The following is a 27,265-nucleotide window of genomic DNA, read 5'->3' on the forward strand; positions in this document are numbered from 1 at the left end:
GGGAGCCTCACGGTAAACTTAAATACATAAAGCAGTAAGTCAGTAAAAGTAAAACCAGTAGGCCCTAGAAGGCCTCATAGGGTATTTTACAGTCTATCCACCTTGTTTTGTGAAAAAGACCCAAACTTCAGTATCAACCAATCAGGATTCAGCCCCTCCCAAACACTCCCAACAGAGGCTGAATTCCCTCAGATTTTCTAGTAGGAGTGTGAAGTTTAATATCCTTATAATAGGGGAGCCTCTGAGGGGAGGAGGGTGGGTTGCATGTGAATCTATGAAAGATACCAATACTGGAGAACTGCAGTTACAGGTAAGTAACTAATTTTCTTCTCCAGTATTGTATCTTTCATAGATTCACATGCTTGAATCAGAATAACGAGCAGTAATGTTTTCTTAATTAGTGAATTACATTGACTGTAATTCTATCGTAATTTTATAAGTGATGTGATTCACATTAGTTCAGCTTTAAAAATCCACGCACATATTAATATATCTATATGCATAAACATCCGAATAGAAGAGCAATAACAGGTGTGTGGCAGAAAATACTGACACAATTTGTGTTATTATTATGAAGACTACGACAAGTTAACGCAGTATAACAAAGTGAACAATCTGAAGCACAAAATTAGAGTAAAACACACTGTAGCTATTAACGAGACTAAGAACCAATAACGAACATACCTCGAGTGTGGTGGTGGTGGGATGTGCAAGAGGCTCACCTTAACGAAATAGATGCCTCAGCACTGCCTGTCCCACTGCTGTATCGACATTGTTAGTTTCCTCGAGACAGTAATGCCTCGTAAATGTGTGCTGGCTGGACCATGTTGATGCTCTACAGATGCTATGTAGTGGTATACCTGCAAAGAGTGCAGCTGAAGTGGCTACCGATCTTGTAGAGTGGGCTCTCACCTTGGTGTTGAGCAGTTTTCCTGCTTTTGAATGGCAGAATTGAATTGCCAGGCCAATCCATCTAGCTATAGTCTGTTTGGACACCGCGTGCCCCTTTCTTGTTCCGCCGAATGCTAGAAATAATTGATCCGACTGGCGGATGGCTTGAGTTTTCTGTAGATAAAACTTTAAACATCTTTTAATATCAAGAGAGTGTAGTGTTTTTTCCGCTACTGTTTGCGGATTTGGAAAAAAGCTTTTTAAGATGACTGGTTCATTAAAGTGAAACATTGAAGGAACTTTCGGGATGAATTTAGGATTTGTTTGCAGGATGACACCTGAGTTTGTGAATTGGAGGAAAGGCTGTTTGACAGTGAAAGCCTGTATGTCACTGACTCTTTTTGTTGAAGTAAGAGCTAGCAGTAACGCTGTTTTCAATGAGATGAATTTTAGGTCAGCTTTGTGGATCGGCTCAAAAGGAGCTTTCATGAGCTGCATCAACACAACATTCAAGGACCATAGTGGTGGAGGCTTTCTAACTGGCGGGAAGACCCGAAAAAGGCCCTTCATAAATTGTTTGACAATTCTTGTGGAACACAATGAGAGTTTGTCTGGTGATCTGCGGTATCTGGAGATTGCTGCCAGATGTACCCGAATGGAAGAATATGCAAGTCCTGATTTTGCCAGGAGCAGGAGATATGGAAGTATCTGTTCCGGAGTAGAGGACAAAGGATGTATATCTTCTGCTGCACACCATATACAAAAACGTTTCCATTTAAGTTTATAGGTTTTGTTGGTAGTGTCAGCTCTAGCTTTTGCCAAGATGTCTCTACACTCCGGGGAAATGTTGAGATTCAAGTATTCATTGTATTCAGGAGCCAAGCCGACAAATGAAGAGACAACGTATCTGGGTGTCTGAATTGTCCCTGGTGCATCGTTAAAAGAGTCGGACTCTGTCTGAGTCGTAGATGTGGTCGTTCGGAGAGCATGAGGAGCTCCGTATACCAGACTTGTCTGGGCCATCTGGGCGCTATGAGCAGAAGGCGACACCCCTCCGCCTTCAGTTTGAGATGACTCTCGGAATGAGCGGGATCGGAGGAAAAACGTAGGCATAAACTCCGGACCATCTCATCGAAAACGCATTCCCCCACGAATCTTTTTGGGGAAGCCAACTTGCGTAGAACTGGCATTTCTTGTTCTCGAGAGTGGCAAATAGGTCTAAGTTCGGTTTGCCCCATAATAGAAAAAGGCCGTTGAGAGTTTTCTGGTCTAGCTCCCACTCGTGATAAGGAATCACTGTCCTGCTCATCAGGGTGTCTGCTAGAACATTGGTTTGTCCTGGCACATGCTCCGCTTTGAGTGAAATATTGTGCTTGATGGCCCATTTTCAAATTTGTTGGGCTAGCTGCGAGAGTTGTAGGGATCTTGTGCCTCCTTGCTTGTTTAGATAAAACATGCTGGTTGTGTTGTCCGTCCTGATTAAGACGCTTGAACTTTGTATTTTTGGTAAGAAAGCTTTTAGAGCTAAGTGTATTGCCTTGAGTTCTAGATAATTGATGTGGCGCTGACCCTCTTTCTGATTCCAGATTCCGCTGATTTGCAGGTCCTGGCAGTGTGCACCCCATCCTTCGAGGGAGGCATCCGTTGTTACTATGTAACTTGGTGTTTGAAGAAGAAAAGACAGTCCTTTTGACAAATTGGTTAGAGTCGCCCACCACCTCATGGTGCTCTTCATTAGAGGCGTTATGCGAATCTTGTCTTCGAAGGAACCGTTGACCTGAGTCCATTGTATGTCCAATTGCTCTTGCAGGGGTCGCATATGGAGCCTGCAATCTGGGACTAGCGGAATGCATGATGATATCATTCCGAGCAATGATTTGTAGATGCGGACTGAAACAAACTTTTTTCTGGAGAGCCTGTCTGCTAAGGAGGTCAACTTTTGTTTCCTCTCGTGAGATGGGTACGCTTTGCTGCGGACTGTGTCCAGAATTGCTCCCAAGAAACTCAATTCCTGTTTGGGGTAGAGCTGAGATTTCTGGTAGTTGACTACAAACCCCAGGCTGTGTAACAATTGAAAGCAATAGGAGATATGATTTGTTACTTGCGATTTTGAGGGTGCCTTTATAAGCCAGTCGTCCAAGTAAGGGAAGACCTGGATACCTGACTGGCGGAGATGTGCTGCTACCGGAGCTAACATTTTTGTGAAGATTCTGGGGGCTGATTTGAGACCGAATGGTATAACCCGGAATTGAAGGTGCATATTTCCTACTCTGAACCTTAGGAATTTGCGATGGTTGCGATATATGGGGATATGAAAATAGGCATCCTGGAGGTCTAGGGATGCCATCCGATCTCCGGTATTTAGCAGACGCAGGACATCCTGCAATGTTACCATCCTGAACGATTGCTTCTTTAAAAACTTGTTTAGTGCTCTCAAGTCCAGGATGGGGCGCCAGTCTCCTGAGGGTTTCTTTAGAAGGAAAAAACAGGAGTAGAATCCTCTGTTCTTTTAAGATAAAGGGACTGGTTCTATTGCTCCCTTTCTCAGCATTATTCTTACTTCCCTGAGGAGTTGGTTCAACCTCGGAGGCTGTGGGCCCGATGGAGGAACAATTGGTGGTGTTTGTGTGAATTCCAGAGTATGACCTCTGGCCACTACATCGAGTACCCATCTGTCTGAAGTTATGGCCTTCCACTTGGGGAAATAGGAAGTGATGCGACCTCCAACCCTCGATGTTGGTTGGTGGGGAAGCGTTGGGATGATCCGCCGGTCATTGCTTCCTGCCTGTATCTCTTCCTCTGGCAGCTCCTCTTCCTCTAGCTGGATGTTTGTAAGCTGCGGCCGGTGGTAATCGATAATGCTGCTGTTGCTGATGGTACTGATGTCGTGATCCTGTGGAGGAAGACGGATATTGTGACCTGTATTGTTGGTATCCACCTCGAAAGGAGTAATTACCTCTACCCCTTGCTCCACGAAAAGGTTGTTTCTAATATTGTAGGGTACCTAGGGATTTTGCCGTATCGGTATCCGTCTTGATAGCCTGCAACATGTCGTCGACATGTTTGCCAAACAAACTCTCTCCATCAAAAGGCATGTCGAGAACACGAGTCTGGACTTCTGGTCGGAATGAAGTAGCTTTAAGCCATCCTTGTCTGCGCAGGACTGCTGCGCCAGCTAATTGTCTAAAGCCAGTGAGAGAAATATCTATTGCGCTGTCTATTATCTCTGCGGAGACCCTTTCTCCCTCCTGCAAGACCTTTTTTGCTTCCACCTTGACGTCTTCTGGCAGTAAATCTAAAAAGGCAGACATGTCTGCCCACATCTGGCGATCGTACCTTCCCAGGATGGCGAGGGAATTTGACGCCTTAACCGTGACTGCAGCAACAGAGGAGAATTTCTTGCCGATATTGTCTAATCTCCTTCCTTCTTTGTCTGGGGGAGACGCAATAGGCGTGGAGGGGTTTTTGGAACGTCGCTGAGCCGCCTGTGATATAACAGAGTCAGGTTTCGGCTGTGAGACTAGACAGGCCGGAGAATCATCTGGGGCCTTGTATTTTTTCTCTAGTCTTGGCATTTGTGAAGGCACTGTTGCTGGGTTTTTCATTGCCTTCAAACCCTCCTGCCATAAGAAATCTACAATGGGTATGGCTCTTACAGATCTCTTTGATGGCTCTTTAAAGTCGTACAAAAAACATTCGGTTTCATGGGAAACAATTGCAAGGCCAAAACGTTTCGCCGCTCTCTCTATTAAATTATGGAAACCTCCTATGTCCTCTGGAGGAGAATCTACTGGACCTGCTGGCGGTGGAGATGGTGTGGGAACGAGATAATCATCCCATTCACTAGCCGCCGAATCTCTTAGCTCACCCTCTTCCCTTTCGTCGTCTGACGAGGGGCAAGCTTCCGGAGTTTGGCTAGTTACAGGTATACTAGCCTGTGGCGTTTCGGAAAGATTAGTAGTCTGAGCTTGCCAGGGTGTCTGGTAGCTCTCAGGTCTAGGTGGCGTGGACTGAGTTGATGGTGGGAACCTTTTATAGTAGTCCTTCAACATATATTGGAGACCTGCCACTAATGTGCTAAGCATAGCAAGGGGCGATGGTTGTTCTGTCTGTGGATAAGATGTTGAGGCATAACTAGGCTGGTAATGTTGATCCTCTTCTTCATCAAACTCTTGGCATTTGACATTGAGTTGGGACGGGATACTAGCTGCCCCAAACATTCCGTCGTTTTGAGAGTACGCATCATCGTCCTCATCGTCTAAAAGATGTTGTGGTGGGAATGGCAACACTTTACTTGGTGAGGTATGCATCGGCAGAACATCAGACACCTTGTCCCCTATATTAATAAGTGAAAGGGGCAAGAATCTGGTGGAGTCGTCCTGATGGTATGAGGAATGGTGTGGCGAAGTATCCAGGTAGGTGGATGGTTTGTAAACTGTTAGTGCTGTGGACGATATAATCGTTGACGGTTCCCTCGTCGACAGTTCCCTCGTCGACGGCTCCCTCGTCGACGGCTCCCTCGTCGACGGCTCCCTCGTCGACGGCTCCCTCGTCGACGGCTCCCTCGTCGACGGCTCCCTCGTCGACACCTCCCTCGTCGACGCCTCCCTCGTCGACGGCTCCCTCGTCGACGGTTCCGTCATTGACGGCGTCTTTGCTAACGAATCCTTCGTCGATGGTCCCTTCGTCGACGGGTACTTTATAGACGACGGTCGTTTCGCTGACGTATCTTGTGTAGGTGCCGTCGTCGGCAGAGCCTTTTTAAACCTCATTGAGAGGTGCTTCGTAGATGGGAGTGCCCTGGTTGATTGGTGAACCCAGGAGGCCTCCGCTGTCGACGATGTGGTTGCCGACTAAGCCTTCTTAAACATTTTTGCTGTAATTATCGACGACGTCATAATCATCGGTGAGGCTGGTGTTGTGAACGTCGACGATACCGTAGTCGCTGTTACCGTCGACACAGTCGTCGACGGGGTGGTCGTCGACGGTTGTTTTTTCACCGAAAAAAGTTTTTCTGGCTCTTTCTGTGGTGACAGAGACAGGGATGGCTTTTTTGAGGTGCTTTTTCGGTGCGAAGGCGTAGTAGGTTCTGAATGAACCTTTTTTGGCCCATGTTTAAATGTCTCTGAGTGGAAAACATCCTTTTTCGCTTCAGTAGAGACTTGTTTTGTCTTTTTGGGCACCTTCCTTGGTGGTTCATCCGACCCTCTACTTCTCTCACCTGTTCTTTTCTGAGGGCGAGAAGTATGTGATGACGCTTCGCTGTCGTCTGAGGAAGGATGTTCTAAGGCTTTCTGTTTTTGCAGCCATAAAAGAAGTCTACCCTCACGGTCTTTGAGGGTTTTTTGGCTAAAGGTGCGACAGATTTTGCAGTCTCTCACCTTGTGGTCTGGATGAAGGCAGTAGATACACTTCTTGTGGGGGTCATCAACATGCAGTCTCTTCTTCCCACAGTTGTCACAGTCTCTGAACAGACCCTTCTTTGCCTTTTCAGACATAGTAAAGCTGTAGCAAGTTTCCTGAGAGAAAAAACAATCTTCAGTCAGAAAATAGGAAAAAAACTGAGCAGAGCTCAGGGAGACTCCCTTCACACGACGCGCAGTAGAAAATCTGAGGGAATTCAGCCTCTGTTGGGAGTGTTTGGGAGGGGCTGAATCCTGATTGGTTGATACTGAAGTTTGGGTCTTTTTCACAAAACAAGGTGGATAGACTGTAAAATACCCTATGAGGCCTTCTAGGGCCTACTGGTTTTACTTTTACTGCTTTATGTATTTAAGTTTACCGTGAGGCTCCCACCTCGACGACGGGGATGATTCAAGCATATGAATCTATGAAAGATACAATACTGGAGAACTCTTTGTTCTGCTTTCCCCTGCCCGAGTTAGGCTCAGCAGCAGGAGGGCTCAACAGTGTCTGGGGTCAGCAGCAGCACTGGTGTGCATGCAGACCCTTCAAGGCTGAACAGTCAGACATGAGGGATCCTCTAAGGAAACCCCCCTAGTACATGGTATGATGCAACAAACACTGGAATTAGTGTAGTTGCATGATTCTAAACATGACCAGGCTCGGTCACGCCATTATGTAATTGGACATCTCATGATGACCAGTGTCCACTATATACCTTAAAATGGCTTCTCCGCACTTAGAAAGCCCAGAAAATGGAGTCTGGGGTTTGTAGGGGAACCTCTGCTCAAGCAGGGGTGCCCTCACACAGAGAACCATGCACCCTGCCCTTGGGCAGAAGGGACTACCTCAGGGGTGATTTATAGGGTCAGAGTGCAGTGACTATGATAGAAGCTATGGATTCAAGCTAGCCTGGCTGATGAGGGGTGAAACCCCGAAACTGGTCCCAGGATGCTTGTTTCCAGTCCAGGGAAGACCTGGCCTAGCAGTTCGGCTGGACTGTTCCCATGGGGAACAGGGTCAAGACTGATTTGCATATGGCTGGGTCCAAACTGGAATGGCATGGGCAGCAAAAAAACGATGGATTTAGGCCCAGATCACTGTACTGGGGGTGAATGTTTGACAATGTTCAGCATTCCGTCCATCACATGTTGTTTTTGCTATGATAGAAGGTGAACCTTATATCTGGGGTGAAAGGTGCATGCACCAATTTACACAGGCTGCAAAGGCAGGCCTGTAGTCACAGTTTGCATGGGCTTCCATGGGTGGCATAATACATGCTGCAGCCCATGGAGAACTCCTGGTGTACCAACACCCTGGGTACCTAAGTACCATATACAAGGGACTTACAAAGATATACCAGTATACCAACTGTGGGGTGTACAAGGTGCTTACCAACTAGATTTAGGGGAGAGAACACTGACAGTGAGGTCCCAATCAGAAGGATCCCACTGTACTACAGTCAACACACACTGACATCAGGCAAAAAGTGGTGGTAACTATGTCAGAAAGATCCTACTTTGCTGCAATCGGTGTTAGAGGAGGACTAACAAAAAGAATATTAAATTACTCCATTAACGGGATGAGAAGAAAACTTACCTGTAACTACAGTTATCCAGTATTGGTATCTTTAATAAATTCACATGCTTGAATCATCCCCGAAGTGGGAGTCCCACAGTATACTATGAGAGCAGTAAGTAAAAATTTCTATAGGATATAATGCTAGCAAATTCACACATATAGCCTATCCATGTCATTTTGCAAAAAGAACCAAACTTGACTAATAACCAATGAGGATCCAGCACACTCTTGAATATTCCCCAAAGAGGCTCTCATATATATATATATATATATATATATATATATATATATATATATATATATACATATATATATATATAGATATATATTGAAAATGTCACTTACCCAGTGTACATCTGTTCGTGGCATTGGTCGCTGCAGATTCACATGTTGTGCACAGTCCGCCATCTGGTGTTGGGTCGGAGTGTTACAAGTTGTTTTTCTTCGAAGAAGTCTTTCGAGTCACGAGACCGAGGGACTCCTCCTCTTTGCTTCCATTGCGCATGGGCGTCGGCTCCATCTTAGATTGTTTTCCCCGCAGAGGGTGAGGTAGGAGTTGTGTGTGTTAGTAATAGTGCCCATGCAATGGAATGAATAAGTATGTACAAATTAAGGTTAAGTAATATATATATATACATTGTACAAATGTTGAAGATAACTTCCAACGGCTACAGGCTCCCGGGGAGGCGGGTGGGCACATGTGAATCTGCAGCGACCAATGCCACGAACAGATGTACACTGGGTAAGTGACATTTTCAGTTCGATGGCATCTGTTGCTGCAGATACACATGTTGTGCATAGACTAGTAAGCAGTTATCTCCCCAAAAGCGGTGGCTCAGCCTGTAGGAGTGGAAGTAGTCTGAAACAAAGTTCTCAGTACGGCTTGACCAACTGTGGCTTGTTGTGCGGATAGCACGTCTACACAGTAGTGTTTAGTAAATGTGTGAGGCGTGGACCATGTGGCTGCCTTACATATTTCGTGCATTGGAATATTTCTTAGGAATGCCATGGTAGCGCCTTTTTTTCTGGTTGAGTGTGCCCTTGGTGTAATGGGCAGTTGTCTCTTTGCTTTAAGATAGCAGGTTTGGATGCACTTAACTATCCATCTGGCTATACCTTGTTTTGATATTGGGTTTCCTGTATGAGGTTTTTGAAATGCAATAAACAGTTGTTTTGTTTTCCTAACCTCCTTTGTTCTGTCGATGTAGTACATTAGTGCTCTTTTGACATCTAATGTATGTAGTGCCCTTTCAGCTACTGAGTCTGGCTGTGGGAAGAACACTGGTAACTCTACCGTTTGATTTAAGTGGAACGGTGAAATAACCTTTGGTAGGAATTTAGGATTGGTTCTTAGTACAACCTTATTTTTGTGTATTTGGATAAAAGGTTCTTGTATTGTAAACGCCTGAATTTCACTTACTCTTCTTAGAGATGTGATGGCAATGAGAAATGCAACTTTCCAGGTTAAGAATTGTATTTCGCAAGAATGCATGGGTTCAAAAGGTGGTCCCATGAGTCTTGTCAAGACGATGTTAAGGTTCCATGAAGGAACAGGTGGTGTTCTTGGTGGTATTATTCTTCTTAGGCCCTCCATAAATGCTTTAATGACGGGTATCCTAAACAGTGAAGTTGAATGGGTAATCTGCAGGTATGCAGATATTGCTGCAAGGTGTATTTTAATGGAAGAAAAGGCTAGATTTGACTTTTGTAAGTGTAGTAAGTATCCCACTACATCTTTTGGGGATGCGTGTAATGGATGAACTTGATTATTATGGCAGTAGCAAACAAACCTTTTCCATTTGCTTGCATAGCAGTGTCTAGTGGATGGTCTTCTAGCTTGTTTTATGACTTCCATACATTCTTGAGGGAGGTTTAAATGTCCGAATTCTAGGATTTCAGGAGCCAGATTGCTAGATTGAGCGATGCTGGGTTTGGATGCCTGATCTGCTGTTTGTGTTGTGTTAACAGATCTGGCCTGTTGGGTAACTTGACGTGTGGTACTACTGACAGGTCTAGTAGTGTTGTGTACCAAGGTTGTCTTGCCCATGTTGGTGCTATTAATATGAGTTTGAGTTTGTTTTGACTCAATTTGTTTACTAGATATGGAAGGAGAAGGGGAAAAGCATATGCAAATTTCCCTGACCAGTTCATCCATAGGGCATTGCCTTGAGACTGTCTGTGTGGGTACCTGGATGCGAAGTTTTGGCATTTTGCGTTCTCTTTTGTTGCAAATAGGTCTATTTGCGGTGTACCCCAAAGTTTGAAGTAAGTGTTTAGGATTTGGGGGTGAATCTCCCATTCGTGGACCTGTTGGTGATCTCGAGAGAGATTGTCTGCTAGTTGATTTTGGATCCCTGGAATAAACTGTGCTATTAGGCGAATGTGGTTGTGAATTGCCCATTGCCATATCTTTTGTGCTAGGAGACATAGCTGTGTCGAGTGTGTTCCCCCTTGCTTGTTTAGGTAATACATTGTTGTCATGTTGTCTGTTTTGACAAGAACGTATTTGTGGGTTATGATGGGTTGAAATGCTTTTAGCGCCAGGGCTACTGCTAGTAATTCGAGGTGATTTATATGCAGTTTTGTTTGATGTACGTCCCATTGTCCTTGGATGCTGTGGTGATCGAGGTGTGCTCCCCACCCTGTCATGGAAGCATCTGTTGTTATTACGTATTGTGGCACTGGGTCTTGGAACGGCCGCCCTTTGTTTAAATTTGAACTGTTCCACCATAGAAGCGAGAGGTATGTTTGGTGGTCTATCAACACCGGATCTAGAAGGTGACCCTGTGCATGTGACCATTGTGATGCTAGGCACTGTTGTAAGGGCCTCATGTGCAGTCTTGCGTTTGGGACAATGGCTATGCATGAGGACATCATGCCTAGGAGTTTTAAAACCACTTTTGCCTGTATTTTTAGTGTTGGATACATGGCCTGTATGACCTTGTGAAAATTTTGAACCCTTTGTGGACTCGGAGTGACTAATCCTTTTGTTGTGTTGATTACCGCTCCTAAGTAGTGCTGTATTTTGCACGGCACAATGTGTGATTTTTTGTAGTTGAGGGAGAACCCGAGTTTGTAGAGGGTTTGTATGACATACTCTGTGTGTTGTGAACACTTTGTTAGCGAGTTGGTCTTGATTAGCCAATCGTCTAGATATGGGAATACGTGTATTTGCTGCCTTCTGATGTGTGCGGCTACTACTGCTAGGCATTTGGTAAATACTCTTGGTGCGGTCGTTATACCGAACGGTAAGACTTTGAATTGATAGTGTATTCCCTTGAATACAAACCTTAGGTATTTCCTGTGCGAAGGGTGTATTGGTATGTGGAAATACGCGTCCTTGAGATCTAAGGTTGTCATGTAATCTTGTTGCTTTAGCAGTGGTAACACCTCCTGTAGCGTGACCATGTGAAAGTGGTCTGATTTGATGTAGGTGTTTAGTATTCTGAGATCTAAGATTGGCCTCAGTGTTTTGTCCTTTTTGGGTATTAGAAAGTACAGTGAATAGACTCCTGTGTTTATTTCTGTACATGGTACCAGTTCTATTGCTTCTTTTTGCAGTAGTGCTTGAACTTCTATTTCTAGGAGGTCTAAATGCTGTTTTGACATTTTTCGTGTTTTTGGTGGGATATTTGGAGGGATCTGTAGAAATTCTATGCAATAACCATGTTGGATAATTGCTAAGACCCAAGTGTCTGTTGTTATATCCACCCACGATTGATAAAACTGACTTAGTCTTCCCCCCACTGGTGTTATGTGGAGGGGTTGAGTGACTTGTAAGTCACTGATTGGTTGTTGGGGTTTTGGGGCTTTGAAATTTTCCCCGGTTTCTCTGGAATTGTCCCCCTCTGTACTGGCCCCGAAAACCTCCCCTTTGGTACTGTCCTTGGTAGGTAGACGGTGTTGATTGTGAGGTGCTGGCTTGTGTGGCCTGACCCCGAAACCCCCCTCTGAAGGTTGTTTTACGGAAGGTGCCGAAAGTGCCTCTGCTTTGCGGGGAGTAGAGCGCGCCCATGGCCTTGGCTGTGTCAGTGTCCTTTTTCAGCTTCGCAATCGCCGTGTCAACCTCTGGTCCGAACAATTGTTGTTCGTTGAACGGCATATTGAGTACTGCTTGCTGTATTTCTGGTTTAAAGCCAGACGTGCGTAACCATGCGTGCCTTCTGATGGTTACTGCAGTGTTTATTGTCCTTGCAGCTGTGTCTGCTGCATCCATAGAGGAGCGTATTTGGTTATTGGAGATGTTTTGTCCCTCCTCAACCACCTGTTTTGCCCGCTTTTGAAATTCTTTGGGTAGATGCTCGATGAGATGCGGCATCTCGTCCCAATGGGCTCTGTCATAACACGCTAGGAGCGCCTGAGAGTTTGCGATGCGCCACTGGCTTGCAGCTTGTACAGCGACTCTTTTCCCAGCTGCGTCGAATTTTACTCTTGACAGGGTCTTTGAAGATTTACTTTGTGTTCCTTAGCATTCCTGGAAGCATAGGCAGGCTTTGGTAGTTGCTATGGGTGGAGGAGAGGGTGTTAAAAAGGAAGTCACCCTCGACAGGTTCTGTGTGTAACGACACGTTGTGGAATTCTGCTGCCCTAGCTACCACCTGCGCATACGCTGTGCTGTCCTCAGGTGGTGAGGGCTTGGTAGGGTATGACTCTGGACTATTGTCTGACACTTGGGCGTCGTATAGGTCCCAAGCATCTTGGTCATCTTGGCTCATGGTGGTGTGAGCCGGTGAATGTGACGGAGTTTGTGCCGGTGATATTGAGTTACAGGTGGAGGAGAGGGTGGCGGAGTTGCTTTCTTTGCCACCTTTGCTTGTGGTGTTAGTTGTTCAGTTTGGAACTCTAGTCTCCTTTTTCTCCTGATTGGTGGAAGAGTGCTAATCTTCCCTGTTCCACTCTGGATGAAGATCCTCTTTTGTGTATGGTCTACATCAGTAGTCTGTAACTCCTCTTCAAACCTGTGTTTACGCATTTGAGAGGACAATGATTGTTCCTCTGAATATGAGCCGGTAGTGGGTTCGGTTGCTGGTTGTTTTGGCACCAAAACTGTCTTTTTTTGTTTTCGGCTCCGAGGCGAATCTCTTCTTTTTCGGAGTCGAGCCTTCTTGGCGTCGATCATCCTCGGTGCCGCTGTCTCTGCGTCGAGCAGCGTCGGCTCCGCTTTCTCGGCGTCGATCTTTTTCGGCAACACTTTCTCGGTCCCGAGAATGTTGCGTGCCTGTGTCTCGACCCGAGTCGGACGTTCTGGGCACCAGTTCGGCCTTGTTCGGTGCCGATGGACGGTCACCTTTATGGGTTGAGCCATGGCCAGGTGGCAGTGGCGTCCCCTGGGCCTTGTCTGTTTTCTTGTGCTGTGTGCTTTTCGACGTCTTACTTACAGTTTCATCGACGTCGAATTCATCCGAGTCCGATTCATGGATGGAGAAGGCTTCCTCCTCTTCTCCTTGTTCCTCGAACTCTCGGTGTTCTGTCGGCGTGGATGCCATCTGTAATCTTCTGGCTCGACGGTCACGGAGCGTTTTCGGGACCGGAACGCACGACAGACCTCACAAGTTTCTTCTTTGTGCTCGGGTGACAGGCACAAGTTACAGACCAAATGTTGGTCCGTATATGGATATTTATTGTGGCATTTAGGACAGAATCGACGGGGGATCGAAATTACCCCGAAGGGCTACCGGAGCTCTTCACGATTCGGTGTCGATTCTAACTATCCCGAGCGAAACAATACCGACGTAGTTTTTCGAAGTTTTGACTATCTTTCCGTCCCGAAACCCGGAGCGAAAAGGAACACGTCCGAACCCGATGGCGGAAAAAAACCAATCTAAGATGGAGCCGACGCCCATGCGCAATGGAAGCAAAGAGGAGGAGTCCCTCGGTCTCGTGACTCGAAAGACTTCTTCGAAGAAAAACAACTTGTAACACTCCGACCCAACACCAGACGGCGGACTGTGCACAACATGTGTATCTGCAGCAACAGATGCCATCGAACATATAGATATAGATATACATACATACACACAGACATACACACACATATATAATATACACACACATACACTTACATACATATACAAAATACATATGTATACACATATATACATACATATATACACATACACGTACATACATATATACACGTACATACACTTACACACACACATATACATACACACACACACATATACATACACACACACACACACATATATATATATGTATATACACACACACATACAAATCCATATATAGATACATACATATACATATATACCTACATGTAAGGATATGCCTCCTTGGCATGGTTAACCCCTAACGTTTTGCCTTTGCTGACTCTAAGTTTTGATTGAAAGTGTGGTGGGACCCTGCTAACCAGGCCCCAGCACCAGTGTTCTTTCCCTAAACTGTACCTTTGTCTCCACAATTGGCAGAACCCTAGCACACAGGTAAGTCCCTTGTAACTGGTACTCCTGGTACCAAGGGCCCTGATGCCAGGGAAGGTCTCTGAGGGCAGCAGCATGTCTTATGCCACCCTGGGGACCCCTCACTCAGCACATGCACACTGCTTCACAGCTTGTGTGTGATGGTGGGGTGAAAATGACTAAGTCGACATGGCACTCCCCTCAGAGTGCCATGCCAACCCTCTCACTGCCTCTGTGGCATAGGTAAGTCACCCCTCTAGCAGGCCTTACAGCCCTAAGGCAGGGTGCACTATACCACAGGTGAGGGCATATGTGCATGAGCACAATGCCCCTACAGTGTCTAAACAAAGCCTTAGACATTGTAAGTGCAGGGTAGCCATAAGAGTATATGGCCTGGGAGTTTGTCAATCACGAACTCCACAGTTCCATAATGGATACAATGAAATCTGGGAAGTTTGGTATCAAACTTCTCAGCACAATAAATGCACACTGATGCCAGTGTGAAATTTATTTTAACATACACCCAGACGGCATCTTAGAGATGTCCCCTGAATACCAATCCAACTCCTAGTGGAGGTTGACCAGTTTCTGCCAGCCTGCCACACACCAGACATGTTGCTGGCCACATGGGGAGAGTGCCTTTGTCACTCTGTGGCCAGGAACAAAGCCTGTACTGGGTGGAGGTGCTTCTCACCTCTCCCTGCAGGAACTGTAACACCTGGTGGTGAGCCTCAAAGGCTCACCCCTTTTGGTTCAGCTCCCCAGGGCATCCCAGCTAGTGGAGATGCCCGTCTCTCTGGCCACTGCCCCCACTTTTGGCGGCAAGGCTGGAGGAGATAATGAGAAAAACAAGGAGGAGTCACCCACTAGTCAGGACAGCCCCTAAAGTGTCCAGAGCTGAGGTGACCCCTGCCTTTAGAAATACTCCATCTTGAGTTTGGAGGATTCCCCCAATAGGATTAGGGATGTGTCCCCCTCCCCATAGGGAGGAGGCACAAAGAGGGTGTAGCAACCCTCAAGGACCGTAGCCATTGGTTACTGCCCTCCCAGACCTAAACACACCCCTAAATTCAGTATTTAGGGGCTCTCCAGATCCCAGGAAATCAGACTCCTGCAACCTGAAGAAACAAGGACTGCTGACCTACAAGCCTGCAGAGAAGGAGGAAGACGACAACTGCTTTGGCCCCAGCCCTACCGGCCTGTCTCCAACTTCGGAAACCTGCAACCAGCAACGCATCCAACAGGGACCAGTGACCTCTGATGCCTCAGAGGACTGCCCTGGACTAAAGGACCAAGAAACTCCTGTGAACAGCGGCCCTGTTCAAAACCAGCTACTTATTTGCAACAAAGAAGCAACTTCCAAAGACTGCATGTTTCCTGCAGTAAGCGTGAGACTTCTCACTCTGCACCCAACGCCCAGACTCGAGATTCAGAGAACCAACACCTCAGGGAGGACTCCCCAGCGACTGCATGCCTGTGAATAACCAGAGACGACCCCCCTGAGCCCCCACAGCGACGCCTGCAGAGAGAATCCAGAGGCTCCCCCTGACCGCGGCTTCCTGTAACAAGGGACCCGACGCCTGGAACCAACACTGCACCTGCAGCCCCCAGGACCTGAAGGAACAGGCGGCCCTCTGCCTAGCCCAAGTTGTGGCTGTCCCGAGAAGCCCCCCCTGTGCCTGCCTGCACCTCTAGAGTGACCCCCGGGTCCCTCCATTGTTTCCTACCTGAAACCCGATGCCTGCTTTGTACATTGCACCCGGTCGCCCCTGTGCCACTGAGGGTGTGTTTTGTGTGCCTACTTGTGTCCCCCCCCAGTGCTCTACAAACCCCCCTTGGTCTGCCTCACGAGGACGCAGGTACTTACCTGCTGGCAGACTGGAACCGGAGCACCCCTGTTCTCCATAGGCGGCTGTGTGTTTTGGGCACCTCTTTGACCTCTGCACCTGACCGGCCCTGAGCTGCTGGTGTGGTAACTTTGGGGTTGCCTTGAACCCCCAACGGTGGGCTGCCTATTCCCTAGAACTGACACTTGTAAGTGTTTTACTTACCTCCTAATCTAATCTTTACTTACCTCCCCCAGGAACTGTTGATTTTTGCACTAAGTTCCACTTTGAAAACAGCTTTTTGCCATTTTTACAAAGACTGTATATGAGACTGCTTTTATTCAAAGTACCTAAAGTATCTAGGTGAAGTACCTTACATTTAAAGTGTTTAATGTACATCTTGAACCTGTGGTTCTTAAAAAAACTAAGAAAATATATTTTTCAATATTAAAACCTATTGGCCTGGAGTAAGTCTTTGAGTGTATGTTCCTCATTTATTGCCTTTGTGTGTACAACAAATGCTTAACACTACCCTCTGATAAGGCAACTGCTCGACCACACTACCACAAAATAGAGCATTGAAATTATCTAAGTTTGCTGCTATCTTACCTCTAAGGGGAACCCTTGGACTCTGTGCACGCTATTTCTTACTTTGAAATAGTAGATAGAGAGCCAACTTCCTACAATGCATATATATATATATATATATATATATATACATATATATACACATATACATATATATACATATATATATATATATACACACACACACACATATGCATACATATATACCCACATGCATACATATATAAACACATGCATACAAACACACACATGCATACATACACACACACATGCATACATACACACACACACGCATATATATATACACACATCCATCTCTTGTAGAACAAAGTGGTCAAAAAGTTGCTGGGCTGCGCACTCCACTGCCGGTGCCCAGTGACAGAGAAGACCAATCTCAAAATTTGTATAATACCAAGAATTTTCACCGCACTCCACAAGGTGCCAATAACATATTTTATTGCAGTAACAACCACCAGCACGTTTCAACTCCCCAAGGAGTCTTGTTCACGGTACAACAAATGAACAAGACTCCTTGGGGAGTTGAAATGCGTTGGTGGTTGTTACTGCAATAAAATATACGTTATTGGTACCTTGTGGAGTGCGGTGAAAATTACTGGTTTTTTATATATATATATATATATATATATATATATCTATATATATATATATATATATATATATATATAGATATATATATATATATATATATATAGATATATATGGAAAATGTCACTTACCCAGTGTACATCTGTTCGTGGCATGTTCCGCTGCAGATTCACATGCTGTGCATATACTTCTGCCATCTAGTGTTGGGCTCGAAGTGTTACAAGTTGTTTTTGTTCGAAGAAGTGCTTTCGAGTCACGGGATCGAGTGACTCCTCCTCTTCGGCTCTATTGCGCCTGGGCATCGACTCCATGTTAGATTGTTTTCCCGCAGAGGGTACGGTAGGAGTGACAGAGTATAAAGAAAAGAGATGTCCATGCTATATGCAAATGTTTGTTAACTTAAACGGCTACAGGCTTCCGGGGAGATGGGAGGGTGCATGTGAATCTGCAGCGGAACATGGCAAGAACAGATGTACACTGGGTAAGTGACATTTTCCGTTCGATGGCATGTGTAGCTGCAGATAAACATGCTGTGCATAGACTACAAAGCAGTTAGTCCTCCCATAAAAGCTGTGGTTAGCCTGTAGGAGTTGAAGTTGTTTTAAATAATGTTCTGAGTACAACTTGACCTACTGTGGCTTGCTGTGTTGCTAAAACATCTACACAATAGTGTTTAGTAAATATATGTGGTGTCGACCAGTAAGCTGGTTTACATATTTCAGCCATTGGTATGTTTCCTAAAAAAGCCGTTGTAGCACCTTTCTTCCTTGTGGAATGTGCTTTAGGAGTAACTAAGAGTTGTCTTATGGCTTTAACATAGCATGTTTCGATGCATCTTACTATCCATCTTGCTAATCCTTGTTTTGAAATGGGGTTACCAGTATCAGGTTTTTCAAAGGCTACAAACAGCTGTTTAGTTTTTCTGAATGGTTTTGTTCTATCTATATAGTACATTCGTGCTCTTTTAATATCTAATGTATGTAGAGCTCTTTCTGCCACAGAATCTGGCTGTGGGAAGAAGACTGGCAGTTCCACTGTTTGATTGATATGAAAAGGTGATACTACTTTTGGAAGACATTTGGGGTTAGTTTGTAGTACGACTTTATGTTTGTGTACTTGTATGAACAGTTCTTCAATAGTAAAAGCTTGAATTTCATTGACTCTTCGCAATGATGTAATTGCGACTAGGAAGGCAACTTTCCATGATAAGAATTGCATTTGACATGAGTGCATAAGTTCAAATGGTGGACCCATAAGTCGAGTAAGCACTATGTTTAAATTCCAAGAAGGAACTGGAGGTGTCCTAGGTGGAATGATGCGTTTTAAGCCTTTCATGAAGGCTTTAATAACAGGGATTCTAAATAAAGAGCTGTGCTGTACATTTTGCAAATATGCTGAAATTGCAGTAAGATGTATTTTTATGGAAGAGAATGCTAAATTTGATTTTTGCAAATGAAGCAAATAGCATACAATATCTTGTACTGATGCTGTAAGAGGGGCAATTTGTTTAGATCGACAATAATATACAAATGTTTTCCATTTGTTAGCATAGCACTGCCTGGTAGTGGGTTTTCTTGCTTGTTTAATTACTTCCATACATTCTGATGGTAGTTGTAAATACCCAAACTCTATGACCTCAGGAGCCAAATCGCTAGATTGAGTGTGTTGGGATTTGGGTGTATGATCTGTCCTTTGCTTTGTGTCAGCAGGTCTGGTCTGTTTGGGAGTCTGGAAGTGTGGTACTACTGATAGGTCCAATAAAGTTGTGTACCACAGTTGACGGGCCCACGTTGGTGCTATGAGTATCATATTGATTGTGTTTTGACGCAATTCGTTGACTACAAATGGGATGAGTGGGAGAGGGGGAAAAGCGTAAGCAAATATCCCTGACCAATTGATCCATAGAGCATTGCCCTTGGATAGGGGATATGGGTGTCTGGATGCGAAGTTTTGGCATTTTGCATTTTCGCTTGTGGTGAACAGATCTATGTTTGGTGTTCCGCACTGTTGAAAGTATTTTTGAAGTACTTGAGGGTGAATCTCCCACTTGTGTGTTTGTTGATGATTTCTGCTGAGAACATATGCTAGTTGGTTGTGTATCCCTGGAATGTATTATGCTACAAGGTGAATTTAGTTGTGTATTGTCCATTTCCAAATTTTTTGAGCTAGGAGGGAGAGTTGGTACAAATGTGTCCCTCCTTGCTTGTTTAGGTAATACATGGTGGTCATGTTGTCTGTTTTGATTAGGACATTGTTCTGAGTGAGAAGAGGTTGAAAAGCTTTGAGTGCTAGGGAGACAGCTAACAACTCTAAGGGGGTCATTCTGACCCCGGCGGGTGGCGGGAGCCGCCCGCCTGGAGGGAACCGCCAGAATACCGCTGCGCGGTCAAAAGACCGCCGCGGGTATTCTGGGTTTCCCACTGGGCTGGCGGGCGACCGCCAAAAGGCCGCCCGCCAGCCCAGTGGGAAACACCCCTCCATGAGGATGCCGGCTCCGAATGGAGCCGGCAGAGTGGAGGATGTGCGACGGGTGCAGTGGCACCCGTCGTGTATTTCAGTGTCTGCAGAGCAGACACTGAAATACAAAGTGGGGCCCCACGACACCCACCCCTCACCGCCATCCTGTTCCTGGCGGGCGGAACCGCCAGGAACAGGATGGCGGTGAGGGGGTCGGAATCCCCCATGGCGGCGCAGCAAGCTGCGCCGCCATGGGGGATTCCCAGGGCAGCGGAAAACCGGCGGGAGACCGCCGGTTTTACTGTTCTGACCGCGGCCAAACCGCCGCGGTCAGAATGCCCTGCGGGGCACCGCCAGCCTGTTGGCGGTGCTCCCGCCAACCCCGGAATGACCCCCTAAGTGATTTACGTGTAGTTGTTTGTGTTTGGTATCCCACTGTCCTTGGATGTTGTGATTGTTGAGGTGAGCTCCCCAGCCAATCATTGATGCATCTGTTGTAATTATGGTCTGCGGCATAGGGTCTTGAAAAGGCCGTCCTATGCTTAGATTTGTGGAATTCCACCACTGAAGGGACATGTATGTTTGGTGGTTTATCAACACTAGATCTTGAAGTTGACCATGTGCCTGTGACCATTGTTGTGCAAGGCACTGTTGTAAGGGCCGCATGTTTAGTCTTGCATGTGGAATGATTGCAATACATGATGCCATCATCCCTAATATTTTCATGACAAATCTGACAGTCTACTGTTGACCTGTGTGTATATGTGCGATTATATTTTGGAATGCTTGTATTCTTTGCGTATTTGGACTTGCTAGCGCTTTTTGAGTATTTAGTATTGCACCTAAATACTGTCGTATTTGCGCAGGTTGCAGTTGCGACTTTTGGTAATTTATTGAGAACCCTAGCGTGTGCAGGGTTTGTATTACCTAATGCGCATGGTTTTGACACTGCATATGACTGTCTGATTTTATCAGCCAATCGTCTAGAGATGGAAAGACATGTATATGTTGTCTTCTTAGAAAGGCTGCGACTACTGCTAGGCACTTTGTGAATACCCTTGGAGCTGTTGTTATTCCGAATGGTAACACTTTGAATTGATAGTGCTTTCCCTGAATAACAAACCTCAGGTATTTTCTGTGCGCAGGAAGGATGAGTATATGGAAATACGCATCCTTGAGGTCTAATGTTGCCATGAAATTGTGTTTTAAAAGTCATGGGATAATATCTTGGAGAGTTACCATGTGAAAGCGTTCTGACAGGATGTAAAGGTTGAGGATCCTGAGATTCAATATTGGTCTTAGGGTGCCATCCTTTTGGGGAATTAGGAAGTATAGTGAGTAAACTCCCATCCCTACTTGATTTTGTGGCATGGGTTCTATTGCTTGTTTGAGTAGTAGAGATCTGACTTCTTCCTGTAACATATTTATGTGTTCTGTGGATAATTTGCGCATTTTTGGTGGAATGACTGGGGGAGTTTGTATCAATTCTAGGCAATAGCCATTGAAGATAATTGATAGTACCCAATTGTCTGTGGTAATGTTTTGCCAATTGGTGTGGAACTTTTGTAGTCTTCCTCCCACAGGGTAGGTGTGGAATGGAAGGGAATGAAACAAGTCACTGTTTAGTGTGTTGTGAAGTTTGTTTAGCTGTTTGATACTTCCCTCTACTTCTGGGATACTGCCCTCTATATGTACTCTTAAAACCACCTCTTTGGTACTGAGGTTGGTAGGCTGGTTTTGCCTGTGATGTGGATGCCTCTGCCATTTGAGCCCAAAATCCTCTTCTTAACTGAGGTTTCTGAAAGGATCCCCTATATTGTGTGGTTTATAGTGCACCCATAGCTTTTGCGGTGTCTGAATCCTTAAGCAATTTCTCAATTGTAGTGTCCACTTCTGGGCCGAAAAGTTTTTTTTTTGTTGTTGAACAGCATATTCAACACCGCTTGTTGGATTTGGGGTTTGAAACCAGAGGACCTGAGCCATGCGCATGCCTCCTTATTGTTACTGCAGTGTTGACACTCCTGGCAGCTGTGTCTGCTGCGTCTAGGGCAGACCTAATCTGATTATTGGTGATGGCTTGCCCTTCCTTCACTATTTGCTGTGCCCTTTTTTGATATTCTTTGGGGAGATCCTGGATTATATCTTGCATCTCATCCCAATGGGACCTGTTGTATCAAGCCAACAACGCCTGGGAGTTGGTTATTCTCCATTGGTTGGCTGCCTGGGATGCAACTCTCTTCCCTGCAGCATCAAATTCCCTACTCTCCTTGTCTGACAGGGGTGCATCACCTGATGAGAGAGTGTGCCCTCTTTCTGGCAGCGCTTACCACTACTGAGTCTGGAGGGAGTAGCTGAGTTATACAGACGGGATCAGAGGGAGGGGGCTTTTATTTATTTTTCTATTCTGGGAGTTATTATTCTTGCTTTGACTGGCTCGCTGAATATTTGAAAAGCATGTTTTAGCATGCCGGGGAGCACAGGGAGCGACTAATATGTTGAATGCGTGGAGGAAAGAGTATTAAACAAAAAATCGTCCTCCAATGGTTCAGTGTGCATGGTGACACTATGGTATGCTGCAGTCCTACCTGAAACTTGATTGTACCCTGTACTATCCTCAGGTGGTGAAGGCTTTGAGGGATAGCAATCAGGGTTGTTGTCAGGAATGGGGTCTGGATCATAAAGATCCCATGGGTCTACATTGTCTTGTTGCGAGTCAAACGAATGTTATGGTGACTGCATTGGTGTAGGACTGGTAGTAGGAGAGATATGCAGATGTGGAGAGTGAGGAGGAGAATGAGGAGGAGAAAATTAAGGAGGTGGTTGTCTCTCCTTTGTCTTTGGCACTTTAGCTAGAGGCTCTGTAGTGTCCAATTCCTCCTGAAAGGCTAATTTCCTCTTAGGTTTTAGAGGAGGTGCTGTTAAGATTCAGCCAGTTTCTTTATGGATATTAATCTCGGCTTGCCTTTCGTCCATTACTTCCAGTATTGGCTGTATTTGGGGGGAGTCCTCAGATTTATGGCTTTCTTTGAGTGTCTTAAAAAGTCCATGCTCCTCGGTGTAACCTGCACTTTTCGGCTCCGAAAAAGATGGAGTTGTGGATGGTCTCGGTTCCGAAAGGGATTTCAGAAATTTCGACTCGGAAGAGCAGTGTTTGCTCAAGTCGGAGACAGAGCTTTTGGTCGACTCCGATGGCTTCGGAGGAGTGGCCTTTTTTGGTGCCAAACTGGGGGTTTGGTCACTGGGTGTCTTCTTTTGGGTCGAGCCATCCCCAAGGCCTTATATTTCAGTTTAGATGGTAACGGGGAAGGCGTACTCACGTGCTGTCCTGCCGTGACCGGTCTGTCTTCCTCTGAATCCTGGTCGGAGTCGGATCCTCAGAGACTGCGGTCTGCATAATCTCTTCCTTTTCGATGTCGAGATGTTTGGAGCTTTTTGACGCCATCTCAAGCCTCTGTGCTCTTCTATCCCGAAGTGTCTTTTTTGACCGGAAGGATCTGCAGGCCTAGCAATTTTCTTCCCGATGGTCAGAAGAAAGGCAGAGATTACAGATGAGGTGTTGGTCTGTATAAGGGAATTTAGCGTGGCACCAAGGACAGTATCGGAATGGAGTCTGAACCATGAGGCTTCCATGCGGTCGGCCCGACCAGGTCCGAGTTGGGCGCGCGCACCCCGAAGGGCGAGTAGAGATGTTTGTTCCGACTGCACTGAAGTGTCAATAGAAGGTGTAACGCGATCGAAACAAAACCGACGAGAAATTAAGCGTTTTCAAGGTTTTCCAAATCGAACTATCTGAGCTAAAGGAAACACATCCGAACCCGATGGCGGAAAGAAAACAATCTAATATGGAGTCGATGCCCATGCGCAATGGAGCCGAAGAGGAGGAGTCACTCGATCCGGTGACTCAAAAACACTTCTTAGAAGAAAAACAACTTGTAACACTCCGAGCCCAACACTAGATGGCATCAAACATATACATATATATATATATATATATACATATATATATATATGTATATATATATATATATATATATATATATATACACACACACACACATATATATATATATATATACACATATATACACACACACACAAACACTCACCGGGCATACAAACTGTAGGAAAGCACTCTCTCTCTCTTGACATGGTTACCCCATTTTTCCTGATATCCGTCTGTTTTTGACTGTGTTTAATGGGATCCTGCTAAGTAGGACCCCAGTGATTGAGCTCTCTTTTCCTAAAATTAGTTGTTCATGGTTTTTACACCCCACAATTGACATACTGGTGCCCCCATGTAAGTCCCTAGTATATGGTACCCAGGTCAATGGACCACCAGGGCTCCTCATAGGCTGCAGCATGTATTATGCCACCCATGGTAGCTCATGCAAAACCTCTGTGCAGGCCTGCCATTGCAGTCAGCATGAAAGGGTGCATGCACCCTTTTTGCTACAGGTCACTGCACCAGGTCACTATAAGTCACCCCTATGGTAGGCCCTCTGAGCTCTGGGCACCACCCCTGGGGTGGGTATGGACAGGGGAGTGGTTACTCCCCTTTCCATTACCCAGTTTCACACCAGAGCAGGGACCAGGGGTCCCTGGACTGCTGCAAACCGGTTTATGCAAGGAGGGCACCAAATGTGCCCTTCAAAGCATACCAGTGGCTTGGGGAGGCTATCCCTCTGAAGCCAAGTACCACCTATTTCCAAAGTGAGAGGGGTGTTGCCTTCCTCTCCCAAAAGAAATCCTTTGTTCTGCCTTCCTGGGCTTGAGCTGGTCAAGCAGCAGGAGGGCAGAAACCCGTCTGGGGCTGGCAGCAGCGCAGGGCTGTCCGGGAAAACTATGCAATTTGGTAAGAACCCCCAGAGTGCATGGAATCATACAACCAATACTGGCAACAGTATTGGGGTATGATTCCGACATGTTTGATACAAACATGCCCAGGTTCGGAGTTACCCATTATGTAGCTGGGCACCTGTGTCCAGTGCATGGATAAAACGGCTTCCCCGCACTTACAAAGTCCAGGAAAATGGAGCTGGAGTTTGTAGGGGCACCTCTGCTCATGCAGAGGTGCACTCACACACAGATACCTGCACAGTGGGAAGCACATTTTGAACTTTGTATCTTTCCAAATTTGTTTGTTTTTATGAACGTGTTTTCTATAATAAAAAAACTAGTTGGGATAATATAAATCAGCTTGACACTGGTTGTAACACAAGTTAATTTGCATGCGCCAAATGGAATGCCAATGATTTTTAGTGTACGCACTTTAATTGACTCAAGGGCATGATATTTTTGTGCCCTACTGTATAATATGGTCAAATGAGTTTCACATGATTGTTGTTTATTCTGAGATGTTTATACCCCAGTTAGATTGGACATTTGGGTCGCTCTTGTTTTGGATTTACAGAAGTTCTTGCAGCAGATCCCAAATGGAATGATTAGTTTTAATGGCATTAACAGAAAATGAAGAGGATCTGGTGTTATCAGATGAGAGGCAGAAGAAGAGGGCTAAATAAAGACTATTCCTTTTTTAAGTGTGGTGCAAAAGAGGGGGCTAAGAATCTTGGAGTATCCATAATCTTGTGCTCCGGCGACAAGCTGCAGGAAATGTAAGGAAGGTGAATATTGTAGTGAGACTACAGAAGGGGATGGAGTTCTTCACATGTTTGGTGAGTATGTGGAGCTCCTTGAGGTGTGGTGTGATGTGAGTTGTGGGTGGGAGGTTGAGAATAAGTCTGGCTGCCAAACTCCGGATGGTTTGTAGTCTTCTAGTGAGTTGCTTGGTTATCTTGCCGTAGACGGTGTTCCTATAATCCACCTAGCCTATGACTAGGGAGTAAGTGACAGTTTCGTGAGCGTTGCTTGGGATCCATTTGAAGATATTCCTCAGCATCTTCAGGGTCTGAAAGCAGGATGCAGTAACAGATGACTTGTGTGGTCATGTCCAATTTGATGTTGATTATTTTTAAGTTCCTGGTGTGGGAGCTGGGTGTGGGCCTGAATTTGACTGGCCACCAGTTGGAGTTCCATGAGGAGGTGTTCTTGCCAAAATTCACTACTTCTGTCTTGTCGGTACTGAGGTTGTGACAGTTGGCTGTTCAAGCTTGAAAACTGGACCTCTAACATGCTATAAGAGAGTGTACCACATCAGGAAGACTGATGGACATTAACACCCAGTGAGAATTTTAAATGGCTTACACAAATATATGAAGAAGTGCCCTGGGGTCCAAGCAGAAAGCGTATAATTATTCCAGTCAAGGAATATTTAACTACATAGAAGAAAAAGGTCCAACATTATTCAATCGGGCACCTTCTGAGGCAAAATTGATAAATTGTTTATAACATCATTATAAATAATGAGTGTGTGGCAACCTTTGTAACTATTGTACATTCTGGCAAGTTAACTTCTGAGGCTTTTTCAAAATGTATATCTAACATGAGGAATGTCTATATAAATTGAATCTGAAAGACAGACATTTGCTCAGAGTTAAAAACAGTGTTCTAACCTTGAAAAAATGTTTAGAGAAATTAGTATGATTTGAAAATTACTCACCGGCTTGCCAATTTTTTTGCCGTGCCTCATCATAAATCTGGCGCAGCACAAGGAAATCGATGACATCAGGCATATCATGGTATCTGGAAAAAAGCTCAGTATTTATCAAATCTTTCAAGTGAGCATGGCAGGGGGAAAAAAAATCAACACGCTAAGAAGAGAACAGCAAGTCTCTCGTGATAATAATCACCACGCATACTTACTTCAAGGAAAAAGATGTATTCAAAAGTTTTCCAGAAACATGGTCTACCAAAGAAACCTTCAAGCAGCAAAGAGTAGGTGGACCAACTTCATATTTCATGCCAACAATTTTTACTATTTCTTGATCCTAGAAAAGAAAATGACACAGGGATAGCATCATCAACAAAAGAAATACATTTATTTAATATTTGCATTAACCACTATTTCCTAAGTGTCAAAGTAAAGTGCCATATTATTGCGGCTCTGAGATAATAACATTACCGTAAATATTGGTTACATTTGTAAGGCTGACTTGCAATTTTTTTACACTAAAATATACTAACCTAATTTGAAAGTGAAACAAAGATAAGACCCTTTAAGCTTTAGTATTCCATGATGCTATGTAAATTTTGTGTGCGTGTAATGTGAATTCCACCAGACAGTGGATCTTCAAAGGCAGTGTAGCTTTTATATTTCTCTTTACAAGTAGGACTGTGTGCAAATGTTGAGTGATAACAGGAGAATTACAGCTTTAAATTATTGTGTATAATGATTACCACAGTTTTATCATTTGTTCTATCTACAGGACTCGGAAAAACAAATTATCAAGAAAGCGAACATAAGCAGGTAAACCCCCACCCAATTTGTAATTCCAAAAAAAACTAAGTTTCAAGTTCCACCTTCAAACAAAAGGTATGGCAAATAAGACTGAGCAAAGCTTATGTGGTTGACAAATGTAGGAAGTTGGCTCTGTATAT

The 27,265-nt window shown here is 45.1% G+C and overlaps 1 protein-coding gene across 1 annotated transcript in view; it reads right to left on the reverse strand.

Annotated features, from left to right (window-relative positions):
* BRWD1 (bromodomain and WD repeat domain containing 1) overlaps positions 1-27,265 on the reverse strand; it is a 1,722,898-nt gene that overhangs the window by 536,241 nt on the left and 1,159,392 nt on the right. Inside the window, exons 26-27 of the mRNA XM_069202575.1 lie at positions 26,531-26,655; positions 26,328-26,410 (exon numbers count right to left, since the gene is read on the reverse strand). Of these exons, the coding sequence (XP_069058676.1) occupies positions 26,328-26,410; positions 26,531-26,655 (208 nt within the window). The remainder of the gene's footprint in view (positions 1-26,327; positions 26,411-26,530; positions 26,656-27,265) is intronic.

This window comes from Pleurodeles waltl, chromosome 8 (assembly GCF_031143425.1).
Source record: "Pleurodeles waltl isolate 20211129_DDA chromosome 8, aPleWal1.hap1.20221129, whole genome shotgun sequence".
Classification (NCBI taxonomy): Eukaryota; Metazoa; Chordata; class Amphibia; order Caudata; family Salamandridae; genus Pleurodeles; species Pleurodeles waltl.